This window comes from Pipra filicauda, unplaced genomic scaffold (assembly GCF_003945595.2).
Source record: "Pipra filicauda isolate LSUMZ 115617 unplaced genomic scaffold, ASM394559v2 scaffold405_size854913_pilon, whole genome shotgun sequence".
Classification (NCBI taxonomy): Eukaryota; Metazoa; Chordata; class Aves; order Passeriformes; family Pipridae; genus Pipra; species Pipra filicauda.
The window spans coordinates 564,626-577,889 of record NW_024104538.1 but is presented as its reverse complement, the minus strand read 5'-3'; the positions used below and the strand labels follow the sequence as shown (position 1 = coordinate 577,889).

Genomic DNA, 13,264 nt, shown 5'->3' with positions numbered 1-13,264 from the left:
CTGGGCACTTCATTCCTTATGTCACTGTAGTTTTCGACCTCTTTCATTTGTTTTTGAGGATCAGAGGCCAACTGAATTTCTTTCCTAAATGCTCTAATCCCTGCCATGTTTTGCTCACTGATTTCCCATGTTTAGTCATAAAATTATGATCCTGTAAAGTGCTGCCTGTGATCTTCAGACTAATGGATAATCAACAGCTTTGGGAAGCCAATTACATCTGTAGCCAGGGTTGAACAGGGAATCGAGGGGCTTTTGTTTGTTCCTAAACCCACTCCACTCCATATACACTTTATAAAAATCCTTTTAAAATTCGCTTAGCAATATTGCTAACTGATTCAGAACAGTGAGATTCTGCCATTGCAGCAAAGACACGAGCCATTACTATAAAATAAACATTAATTTATTATTCTTTCTTCATTGCATCTGGAGGTAGTTCATAAATTCTTTCCACTTCCTTTAAGAAGAATGTAACAGAAGGAAAGTTGAGGGGGAAAGCTCCGGAAGTGGAGAATGTATTATGCTAATAATACATGGATATCCAAAGATGCAAAAAAACCATACAAGTATTGTTGATTACTCAAATACCAGTTAAATACTGATCTCAGTGACGTGAGCACAGTAACAGTGGTAGTCTTTGGGAGTTGTGAGGGCGGGGTGTATATATAATTGAAGTCTATTTATTTGCAGCTCTTCCTACTTGCAGCCCTATCTACTGAATCAGATTGGTTTTATGTGTCATCTCTTTGTCTTCTACTTAATAAACTCCTTTTGCATTCTAGTTTTAAACAAGGAAAATTATTTTTCATTCTTTTTGTATTTTAGGCTTTCACAAGGTAATGGAAGGAATCCACAAAGCCACTGAACTTGGCTATCGCCCTGTTAAGGTAAAGCCAGAATTTATTTTTGCTGAAACTGTTATGTTTTACCATACATACAGTTCACCTGATGAGGAATTTATTATATTCCACCCCATGAATAATTTCTTGTAAAACTGAAGAAAAAATTTAGTAGACTGAAGATCACACCAAGAAGTAACAAGGGAAACTCATTTCCTTGTGCAGCTGAGGGTACAGGTTCATACTGCCTCAGCCTATTGATTGCCTTGCAGCAGGCTACAGGATGGTTCTGCTCTGTATTTGCCTCCTCCTACCCTCTCTATTGAATTGACACTGAGCCAGCTGTGAACCCGGCCAGGGGAGTTAACAGGCAGGAATTACCCTGCAAAAAGAGATTTTCTCCTGGTTTATCTCCTTTAGCTTCTTACAGCAGACTATTATGAGTGCCCATGTGAGAGCAAGGGAAATTGAGTCCTCCTTTGAGGGTGCAGGTAGACCAATTTCACTGTAACATGAAATCCCACCCTAAGTCAGCTATTTGCAGTTCGGCAGCTGGGGGTCCCTTCTGTTTCCCCAGTGCTTTGGAAATTCTATTATGTGTAAGTGGTTTAGGTATAGAGCTGTGAAAAACATTTAAAATTAAACTTGGTTTTAGACTTTGCTGAAAGCACTTAAGTACTGTGATGCAGGGTGTTTGGACATACAAGGCTGCCTTGCTAACAGAAGTGTTAGCAACTCCACAGCTATCTGTTGTTCTTCAGATAAAACAGAGGACCTGAGGCTCCAATGTAAATATTGTTTATGAGGAATGTGTGAAAAACTCAGTGTTAACCTCATTTTTGGAGGAAGAGCTAGTCATCCTGCAGCCTATAGCTATAGCATATGCTGTGAACGCTTCCCAGTTCAGGGAATTTGCCTATGATCTGCCATAGAGAGTGTTATAGAAGGTAACTTGCCGTTTCTTTTATGGAAGCCATACAGTGTAGGACTGGGGAGTGGCGTTGTCCTTTTAAACAGTAAAAGCTGCCATACCTTAGGTAGGTAAGACAATGCTTGGGTTACCTAGCTTTTTTATTAGTTTTCCATTTAGCAAGGCAACTTTAACAACTTTAATTAGGTTGGAGCAAAAACTTAGACTAGTTAGGCAGAAATTATCATCCATGTCATTACAACCCTGCCAATTTCTCTCATAATTTTTATTTTAAAAAAAAAAAAAAAATTATTTCTATCTATGTTGCCTTCTGCAAGGACTGTGAAACCTTGTGTAAGTGGGAAGTACTCTGCTCAGTAATTTCAGGTGTCTGCTTTACCTGCAGGTAAACTGTGTGGTGATGCGAGGCTTGAATGAGGATGAACTGCTGGACTTTGTAGATTTTACAAAGGACCTGCCCCTTGATGTGCGGTTCATAGAATACATGCCCTTTGATGGTAAGTACTCCTGCTTTGAGATTCTTCATGGTGTGGAGTGTGCCTTAGGCAGAGGTGAATCTGATTGGTGGTTATTCGCCCTATGGACTTGTCTCTGGAAGTTTTGTGAAGCTCTTTTGGTGAATTAGAAATTGCCAGAAGTTTTATTTTTTGCAGTTTATCTTCTTCCCTGAGCTGGAGAACAATTAATAGCAGAATTAGTTTGGGCTGGCACTCCTACAGGGAAAAATGAGATTTGTGGAGAATGTGAAGGTGGTTCTCTGCTAATTAAAAAAATAAAAGCCACAGTCTGAAGTTACACTGATTTTGTTAATTCTAGGCAATAAATGGAACTTCAAGAAGATGGTGAGCTACAAAGAAATGCTTGATACAATTAAACAGCGATGGCCTGAATTGGAGAGATTACCCTGTGAAACTTCCAGCACAGCCAAGGTGGGGTTGGACAAAGAACATGTGAAACATGCCCCCATTCTTTCCCTGCCCTAGATCCCCAAATTCTCCCAAGTTCAGCATTGATCTGGGATTTTAGTCAGACTGCCTGCATGTGGTTTGACACTCAATAAATGCTAGTCATAGTTTTTACCTTTACAAATACAATGTGTTTCCTAGATGCCTTGGTCAGATATAAAGAATTGGCAGGCCTATATCCTGTATTTACATCTTTTGAAACTTTTGTCTGTCTATGACTGCACGTTAACATGGCTCATGAAACAGCTGTTCAGTGAAATAACTAATGCTTTAGAGTGTATAGTGTCACATGGATGATTTCTAGCTCATGGCTGCTGCCTGAGTGTTATGCTGCCTACTGGCATCACCTGTTAGTTGATAACTACGAGTGCAAACATTTAACAAGTTTGGAAATTTCCAGGAACAGGGCAGAATAGACTGGAACCCCTGATGAAATTGTTTTTTTGTTTCTTTCATATGACTTTAGAACTAAAGAAAATCTGTGTTAAAAATGTCTTCCAGTCTTTGGACAAGTGGAGCTTTAAAAATTAAGAGTCTATGTTTGATTCTTCTTTTTTTCTCCTCTCGATTTCTTTAGAGTTATAAGGTGCCACATTTCCAGGGACAAATCAGCTTTATCACCTCCATGTCAGAGCACTTCTGTGGATCCTGCAATCGGCTGAGGATAACAGCAGATGGGAACCTAAAAGTTGGTAGTGAAACAGGACTCTCTTTGCTTTCATGCAGTGAAAATAGTGTTGAAATGCATCCCATAAAAGTAGCTGGGATGTAAAGACACATAATCATTACCAGCTAATTCCTGTTTATTTATCCTATATATGTTCTTGTTCCATCTTGTCAAGCTGTTAGGGAGATGTTACATCACTTTTTTTTGGTTTCTCTGTTTTGCTACCATAGTTAACTTCAGTTGTAAAACATGGTTGCAAGACTAGTAAATATAAACATTTATTCTAATCTTTGATTCAAAATCATCTTAAACATGTGACAAGCAGATGATTTCTCATTAAAAAAGGATCCAAGCAGCTGTGAGGGCTTGGCTTTTGCGTTCCACAAGGATCATGTCTTGTTTCCCAAACATCTTGCAACTCTTCTCCTTCAAGAGCAGCCTGTACATTTGCTCAATGATTCTAGAAAGAGGAGGATAACCATTTCCTGCCACGTTGAAACTGGCAGTTTCTGGGGGAAAATTAAAGTTTTCAATTAAAAATTGGCACTTATGTATTGTCACCTGATATTGACAACAGCTGTGCTGCTGCTGAATGTCAGATGACCGAGGCAGCCTGAAGGCCCAATGAGCTTAGGTTGCATAAACATCCCAGGCGGTCTGTGTGTGCACATGAGGAGAGATAAAGAAAACAATCTCCATAAATGTTCCCTTCAATAGGGTACGCCTCTTCAAAGCTCTTGACTCTGAGGTTAGTACAAAATACTTGTAAAAGTAATTTATTTTATTCTTTCTCATTTCTTGGCTTCTGTTTCCTTGGGTTGGCTGCAGGTGTGCCTTTTTGGGAATTCAGAAGTGTCCTTGAGGGATCACCTACGGTCTGGTGCCTCAGAGGAAGAGCTGGTTCAAATCATTGGAGCAGCAGTGGGCAGAAAAAAGAAACAGCATGCTGGTATGTTTGTTGTAACTGAGAAATAACAACAGTGACTAGGGAAAAAAATGTCCTGGTACTCATAACCTTCCATGTGAGTTAGAATCCAGACTGTCTGAAAGATTTTGACTTTTGTCCTCAAAATGATGCTCATGATGACAACGGCAAAGTGTAAAGCTAAGCAGTTGTACTGGATCACTTTATTTCTTAAAATTAGTTTGCAGTAAAAGAAGTGCTAAAGCTAAATTGAGCTGTCGATCCAAGTATGCAGAAGTTTGTAGGCACTCATGTAGTACTCTGCAGAAGGTACACAAGGTCCATGATGATGCAGTCACATTCTCAGGCCGTATTAGTCTTCTCTGAATTTATATTAATATAAACAGTCACATCTTGAACCTAACTGTATTTTTGTAATCTGGCTGCAGCTGGGAATGCTGACCTCTTGTACATGAACTGGCTTTATCATCATGGATTAGTCCCCTTTACACTAAAAACATGCTTTGGCCCTTTTGTTTTCTTGCACATTCTGACAGATTAATAACAGTTGTTTTTCCCCTTTTTTCATAATGTGTAAAACAAATTTAAAGGTAGCCTTTAAATCTGAGCGTCAATTAACTTGAAAAGTACATTGGTCTGATAAAATAGTACCTTGTAAACACAAGGGAAGGAGTGGAGGGCTTGGTTCCTTTAGTTTTAGACCATTTATTTATGAAAGCAGGGGTTGGGTGGGGAAGAGTGTACTAACGGCATTTTGCCATCAGCAGCATTTACCTGACACTGTCTTCTTCCAGTTTTTGTTAATCTTAGTATTGTCCCTGGGACCTTCTGTGACTGAACTTCTTTGAACTGGAACACTTATTAGCAACTTCTCTATTGAACTAGTACAGCCAAATACTATTGTTGAGAAACAAGAGAGTCTCAAGTTCTTTGAATTCTATAGTAGGTAGACTGTAGCTCACATTACGGAAAACTTTCTGGGAAAGTGTTCTATGGTGTGATAGACCCATAGCAGCTGGATGCCTGGAGACTCTGGCAACTATGGTTTTAAATAATACCAGACTAGATTCCCCTCTTCCAGTTCCCTTAGTCTTTATTGAGCTTTGTTTTTCCTAGCATGCAGGTTGCGCTGTGAAGAATAGAAAACTAAATATGTAAACCAGATTGCATGACTTAACAACTAAAAAGCCAGGATTTTTATGTGTTCCTTATTTTATTTCTAGGCATGTTTAACATTTCCCAGATGAAAAACCGGCCAATGATCCTGATTGGTGGGTGACAAATCAGTACGTAAAAAACATAAAATGATTTTGTTCGGTTTCTGTCTTTGGGAAAGCAGAATAGATTAGGCTTCCAAGTCTATCTTGTGTTTGATTCTGGCTTAGGTTTAGGCAAAGAAATGGGCTTCTTAAAAGGCAGTTGTGGTTAACATGCTGAAGTGAGAGAGAAGGAAAGGTTTAATGTCGCTACCAAGCCTTATCCAGTCTTCTAAATGACAGCACTGGTTTTGTTTTCTCAAATTATGAAAGTTCATTACATTTTCCAAAGGGATAATTAGCTTTCCTACTTTATTTCCTATCAGCTTCCTTTGTACTGCATAAGAATAGTATAGTAACTTATAAGACAGTTTGGGGTGAATTTTGACCATATTGCCACATAGATATAAAGGATGCAGGATGGACTTTTATCACTCAATAAAGAAATTCAGCTTTGCTTATAATATATAGAGCCAGCAACCTGACAGAAATGCAAGTGTTCCTACCTCATTACTTCATTACTTTAGAATCTGAACTGTGGGGCTTTGTTCTTTTGAAATTACCTCTTACTACTGCAAAGTCTCAAAATATAACTGTGAAACCCCTGTGGACCAAGAGCTTTTCTGCTCCTTCTTGTATCTCTTGAAGATGTTTGCTAACTCTCCCTTCTGCCTGAAGCTCTGTTTATGAGTGATGTAGCACTGCTGAGGTTCTCTTAGTGATTTTTTATAACTCCTTCAGTGTGATTTTACCTCCTCTATGCCTATGTTTTCCTGTTTGGTAAGATAGCTATCTTCCCAAAGACCTTAAGAAATGGTTACAGGAGTTAGCATTGTGAGATTAATTGCAAGATGTTCTGTTGTTCCTTATTAGTAAGGGACAAAAAAAACCAGAAGCAGCAAGGGTGGAAGAGATGAACATTATGTTTCAAATCCAAACTCTCATCCTCCCACTGATGTTTAGGAGTAGGTTAACTGCTGGGCAGCTTAAAACACAAGTTTTAAAAAAGTACCCTTGGGTACTTTTCTTCACTGGGAATATATTTCACTTGGTGCTCCCCTTGAAAGGGCAGTCATTTTCCATGGTGAGTGGTGGAAGATTGTCTCTGAGTTGGCTTTTGCTTTTTTGATTTGGCCACTGCTGCATTGTGTTCCAGGAAAATGGGAAGGAGAACGCTTTGTTTCAAGTGTTAGCTGCATTAGGAGAAAAATTCTGGCTTTCTTAAGATGAAAAATACTATATTATACTTTTGACAGCTCTCTGGGTCCTCCATAATTTTTCAAGATGCCTTTAGAAGGATTCCCACACTCCAAAGTTAGCATTCATAGCAATGTTTGGATATCTACAGATCAGATCCATCCCATTTCCTTCTGAAAAGTGCTTTAACATTGTCTGAAATACACTGAAAGAGGCAGCCTGTCCAGGTCTTTCTCCCTTAGCTGTTCCATATCCCTTTGAGACTGACTGCTGGCAGTCACCGCATCAATGAAGAGATTGGAGATGAGTGGAGAGTATCCCATTGTGACACATGGGGAATAATTAGGAGATTTCCTAATTGTGTTTTGAATTACTTACAAACTTCAAATAATACTGGCGTGCAAGCAGTCAGTGGGGGAGTGTGTGCATGGAATTAATTTAATGAAATTTAGTGAATGCTGTGGAAATAACTAAGTGGTTTTGCTAGGCCCAGTAAGCCAAACCTGGCATCTTCCCTGCACTGCTGTTGTCTGATCCTTTGCTATATGGTTTGTATCCTGTTTCCCTTAACCAAAATATTCCTTTTGGCAGGTTGTTCTCCTCATGGGTTTACTTCAGTTATGGGAATTTCCTCATTAATTTAAGTACCTCCTGCCTTCTTTTCTACCCCTGGGATTGTGCTAGTTGGAAGCTAACACAATTAAACTTCAGGTGCAGTAATAGAATATAAGAAGATGGGATTTGTCAGATGGTTTTGGTATAATGTTATACAGAAAACCATTATCTATGTTTTTATAGGTATGCGAGCAGTTTGGGTGAAAATAGACATGACTAGGTACAACTTCAAGAAGTGTAGGTTGTTAGAAAAAGTGGAGATTCTTTGCATGTATTACTGCCTACTGTCTGTTTACTTATCACTCTACTTGAGCAAACAGTGCTTCTCTTCCCTGCTCCAGCCCATGTGTGCTTACCCTGTGGAAGGAAGTCCTTGTCTGCCTTTGCAGTTCAGCTTCTTCTGATGACAAGATGCCTTGCCGGCGGTTTAGCTTCAGCTTTAATCAGGGAATCCAGAAGTACTTTTCATTCAGAATTTTTAAGGAAATATTAAGGTTAGGTCCCACTATGAAGAGAAAGAGAAAGAAAGGAGCAATAAGCAAAATTTTCTGTGCTTTTCTAAAGCAGAGCAATGTTACGCTCAGTCCATTTATGTCTATTTAATCCCATTACTCTGAAGGTAAATACATTACCTCAAAACTCACAGAAATCTTAATTTTAGTGGATAAGCCATCAGCTGTAGAACAAAAAGGGCCTTTGTCTGAACTAAAATTATTGCAGTGATTAAAAAAAAATAAATGAATGGCTGATTTAACCTTCAGGAATGGGTACTTTGAATGTTTGGAGGGTACTCTGGATGAAAAAGGTCCTAAGTACATTAGTCTTGTTTTGGCAGAGGCTAAAAGGAGATTGGTTGGTTTGTTCTTAAAAAAGGAGGGGGACAGGGGGCACAACCAGAACCTTATCCATGCTATGTCTGGCATGTGGACAATCCAAGGCAATACCTGTAGGTCTGGGCAGCAGAGGTAGCTCAGCAATGTGCAGAGGGGTCGGGAAGCTATTTTGATGCACCTGTGGATAGGCAGAAAAGGGAGTCCCCAAGTACCAGAGCTACCAAAGGAGGTTATTGAACAAAATTCCTAATTCCATGTTGCTCAGAACAGAGAGAGCAGGAGCTTCAGAAAAAGAGAAACATGCTTATCAATGAGGCTGTTAAACTGGAGCTTAGCCACTTACCTCTATACTGCTTTCTTTACTTACAGAACATTTTATTCACTTTTATGTGAAAAAGACTCCTTCTGTCTTCACACTTGGCATTTAGCCCGATGCAAATGCCAAAACCAAGGGATTAAATGGTGAAAAGGGGCAGGAGGGCCTACTCCCTCTCTGCCAGCTAGGAGCTCTGCCAGCTCGACTTGGAACATACTTCTGAGTAGATTTAAAATCTGTCTGTCAATGAGGGGAGTATGGTTTTCCCAGTGCTTAAACTTCAGCTGTCATTAACGTGTTAAGAACTGGCAGTAATGAGAGGTTCCCATCACCCTCTGAGCTTGTAGACAGTGCAGTTGCAGATGCAGTGCTTCTGGTCCCTGCTGTCCTCAAGTGCTGGCATGACCCTTCCCTGCAGAAGGAGATGAAAGGCGGAAGTGCAGCCGACTGTGCGGGGAGGGAGGTGTTTGGAAAGGCAGAGTTGAGAAGCTGAATGTAAGAATTTCCTATTAACGCTGCCAGGCTTTTGAAAGAAGTCTGGTGCTATGATGATCTCAAATGATGCTGTGACTCGCTTTTCTTCAGAAGTGATGTTACTATAAGGTTTCTGGGCTGTTGTTTCTCAAACGGTGTTAATACTTTTTGAAAGTAAATTGTTTCTTCTTGTCAGGGACCTTGAAATGAGTGTTTTGAGTCCTGAGGACTGTAGTAGCAAACCAGGAAAGGCAGGAACTAACTGATGAGAGAGAAGAGAAAGAGCTTGAGGAAAAAAGTAGATGTTTGCAGGCTTATTGAGGTTTTTGCATCACAGGAAGTCCCAAGCAGTGCTCTTACAGGGTTCTCACCTGCTACAGACAGCTTAGCTTTCCAGTTAGTAAGATATATTCTCACGTTACTTTTTGGTGTTTTTCCCCAGAGCCTGCATTGATGTCATTCCCACTATGCCAAGATGCCCTACAGAATCCCTCAAATTCAAAACAGTGGGGCCACACATTTAGCCATTGGCTGACTTTGAGAGCAAGTTTACCCAGACAAAAGGGGAAAGCATTAATGAAAAATAAGCTTACAGGACAACTTTTCCTGCCGAGATCTCACCCAGAGCAACAGTGGCACATAACAGGAATTCTACAAACCCAGCTCAGAGGCTACTGTGTCTTCCAGAAGGACCCAAGCTCCACATTTGATACAAAGTGCCTTGACACTTCTCTTGTTGGCCAAGTTTCTGTGGACTGTCAGTCCAAAGAGGCAAGTTCAGGATCGGAATTCTATACCATGGATTTGGGATCTTGCACCAAGGTACCTCGTGCCTCTGACAACTTGACTCACACTGATGAGGAAGGACGGGCCACAATGGTTGATGTTGGAGGGAAGCCAGATTCAAGAAGAAGTGCTGTTGCTGGTGCTGTGGTCCTGCTGGGTGAGAAGGCATTTGGGATGGTGAGGCAAAACCAGGTGAAGAAAGGGGATGTGCTGGCAGTAGCCCAGATTGCAGGAATTCAGGGAGCCAAGCTGACCAGCCAGTTGATCCCGTTGTGTCACAACATCCCGCTCTACCATGTTGAGGTGTCTCTGAGTCTGGATGAGGCTAGATATGCAGTGGTGATTCGCAGCTCCTGTCAGACCTGGGGGAGGACAGGTGTGGAGATGGAAGCTCTGACAGCTGCCAGCCTGGCTGCCCTGACGGTGTATGACATGTGCAAAGCAGTTACTCATGACATTGTCATCGAAGATGTGAAGTTGCTTAGTAAGACAGGTGGGCAGAGGGGAGACTTCTCAAGGGTCTAGGTAATATCCAGGTACTTCCAGCCCTCCAAATGACCACTGCTCATGTTCAGCCTCTTACAGAACTACTTTTTCTCATCTGGTGGGCTTGGAGACATCAGCAGGTGTACAGTACAGCAACCCCATGACTACAGTATTGCCTTACTCTGTCAGCTTACTGCTGGGTGACCAGTGAAGCCACTTATCCCTGTTAAAAACCATATGTGTTTTCTAGAGGACAAATTTCTCTGCTCTGCCAATACCTCCATTTTAGTGTCCTCACAATGAGCTTGAGGAAAGATGCGTGGTTATACCACAGAGGTTTTTGGTTTGAGTTTTGGTGGATTTTTTTTCCTTTGTGCTGTGAAATACTGACACCTGCTGTAATCACACCATGCAACTGTGAGCTCTGGAAATGAAGCAAGCGCTGAAAGTGCTGTTATTTGGCAACTATTTTTAAGACAAGGATTAAGATTTCAGAATTGTGTCTATCTGCCTGTTCTCCTAACTTCCTTGGTTGAATTTAGAAGGTGGCAGTGAGAAGAACATAGCTGAGGAACCTCACCATACAGCAGAGTGCACTGTTCCAGTGCACGGTCACCTGCATAGTAGTTCTTCTTCATAGTCAGGTGGAACTTACTGTTCATTAGCTTCTTTCTGTTGCCACTTATTCTACTGTTCAGCATCACCAAGAACAGCCTGGCTTCATCTGCTTGGCACTCCCCCTGTTCCAATACTTATCGACATTGATGAGATCCTCTCTGTCACCTCTTCTGGAGGCTGAACAGGCCCAGCCTTTCCTTTTAAGAGGGATACCTGGATGTGGGAAATATGTGGATATGATTTTCAAAAGAACAAAGAAGATGGCAGCTGCCCAGTTCTCTGCAAAACATGATGCAGAAACAGGAATTCTAGGTTTGAAAGAATTATTTTGCTGATCTGAAAGACATGTTTTACAACGTTAGAAGCATGTTCTGGCATTTTGTCCTTACCACTGGAATACACTGATGCCCTGCATTTGCATGCTTAAGGGCTTAATTGTGCTGTGCACAGAAGTAGGTATCAGCTCTCCCTGACTTTAGAAAGAGATGTCACACCAAACCCTAGAAGACTCCAAATTTTTTAATTCTACGGTGCAGTTCCTAGTAACCAGCAACCTGCATAGTCCTGACAGATAAAACAAAGTTAATACTAATAGCCACTTGAAAGAGTAAGGTAATTGCTTTTGCCTTGGCCAGAGTGTTTTCCTGCATGTTTCTCTGATTTGCTTTCATGAAGTCTTCTGGCCTTGGAGCACTTGAGTGTCTCCATAAATAGAGCAGTGGCCACTGTCATGTAACATTAAATAGTTTTGATAATTGACTGTCCTAGATAAGAAATTACTCAACATTCTTGTTAATACTGATAGATCCTTTTCAGATGTTAATTTAAGTGCTTTAAACAGGGTATTACTAGTTTACTACTGCTTATGGGTTATGTGAAGTTGCATATGATTCAGGGTGCTTCCTCTCCATATGCACAGAGTTGAAGACAGCTCTAATAAGGTCAAAGACTCTAAAAAAAAAGGGTATCTTAAGCTTTGCAAGTAGCTGCTTCTCATGAAATAACATTAAATTACTGTGAGCATTATTAAAGCACATACCACACTGCCAACACCCATCGTGCTCACTTAAAGTAAGCACAGGTTTAAGATGAGGAGGCAATAGGTTTTACTACAAATCTCATACACTAGCTACCACAAAAGGCATTTTTTTCCATTGCAGGTGAATGAATTTGATTCTTCATTCACTGTCACTGGGAGATAAGGCACATACAGTGACAGACATAGCAGCTATAGCTGAAAGGGAAAGGAGTCTGGAAAACTTGATGCCAAAATTCCATGAACATTTGTACACCTATATTCAGTGTTACAGTCCTGACTCCCTTGATATCACTGTGCTTCTCAGGAGCGTACCTAGCACTGCCGTACTGAGCATCAACAATTTCTCCCTGATCCTGCAAATACAAGAGACTGTGTTCATCTGTGGAATCGCTGTGCCCATAGCACAAAAGTCTCCTTAGCTCAGCATGGAAACAAATTGCCAGGAAAAGGAAGCACGTGTGTAACCTGTTAACTGATTTACACAAGCACTTACCTGCACTCAGCATACACAAAACACCCAAACTTTCACCCAGTCTCTAAATAATTTTGAAAGTGAAAAGGAAACTAGATGTACTCAGTAGTAATAAACTGATGCTTTAGGCACATGATTCTCTAGCTGCTGCTAAGTTTGCTGTCATGCTGTAAAGCTCACACAAAGGACTCAGGACCATACAAGGGACTACTGAAGCACACACATGACCACCAAGCACATCTTGCTACTTACGCACATTTCACTACTTTGTTGGTTTGAGAGTGGCTGGAAGTGTAGGGCAAACTGACTTTGGTGCCATTTTATGCTCATGTTACATTATCAAGTCTTTAAACTATGCACATTTATAGGTAATGAACCAAGCATGAGTCAACATTTTGTGAGAGAAATGAGTTGAGAGCGCTGTATGTTTCAGTGGTCCTGGGTGGGCCATGGTGTAATATATGTTGATGAACTGACTACCTTTTGGAGGCTTGCTTTTTTTTGTCCACTGTATTTTTAATAAATACTAGTTGTAATGGAGTATGTTTTGCATTACTTTGAATACCCTTTTTATTCAGTCAAAGAAACATCTATGTTTTAACCCACAAGCTTTTATGAACAGTTACCTTGGGACAAGCACCAAGACAGACTTTACAAGTTGCAATAATTAGTCAGCAATTAGCAAGGGACTGCTCACAATAACTTATTACTATAAAAAAATCTGTGTTTTTTGTTGCTGTTGAGTGAAACTCATCACAATCTGGCTGTTCCTAAACTGTGTAATCTTGTGGGTTTAGCATCATAATTTATCATCTCTTGTCATTATCCCAGCTCCTGCCACAAGCCTG

At 40.6% G+C, this 13,264-nt stretch overlaps 1 protein-coding gene across 7 annotated transcripts in view; it reads left to right on the top strand.

The window, feature by feature from the left end:
- Window positions 1-12,957, top strand: part of MOCS1 (molybdenum cofactor synthesis 1) — a 31,468-nt gene extending 18,511 nt beyond the window's left edge. For 4 of the 7 annotated variants that reach the window (XM_039385337.1, XM_027748873.2, XM_039385335.1 and 1 more), the window contains 7 exons: window positions 823-884; window positions 2,153-2,264; window positions 2,584-2,696; window positions 3,310-3,420; window positions 4,228-4,348; window positions 5,548-5,595; window positions 9,458-12,957. In XM_039385337.1, coding sequence (XP_039241271.1) covers window positions 823-884; window positions 2,153-2,264; window positions 2,584-2,696; window positions 3,310-3,420; window positions 4,228-4,348; window positions 5,548-5,595; window positions 9,458-10,326 — 1,436 coding nt within the window. In that variant the 3' untranslated portion in view covers window positions 10,327-12,957. Of the gene's footprint in view, window positions 1-822; window positions 885-2,152; window positions 2,265-2,583; window positions 2,697-3,309; window positions 3,421-4,227; window positions 4,349-5,547; window positions 5,611-9,457 lie in introns of all 7 variants that reach the window. The other 3 variants (XM_039385339.1, XM_039385338.1, XM_027748871.2) reach the window with 2 other exon arrangements.
- The last annotated feature ends 307 nt before the right edge of the window (window positions 12,958-13,264 follow it).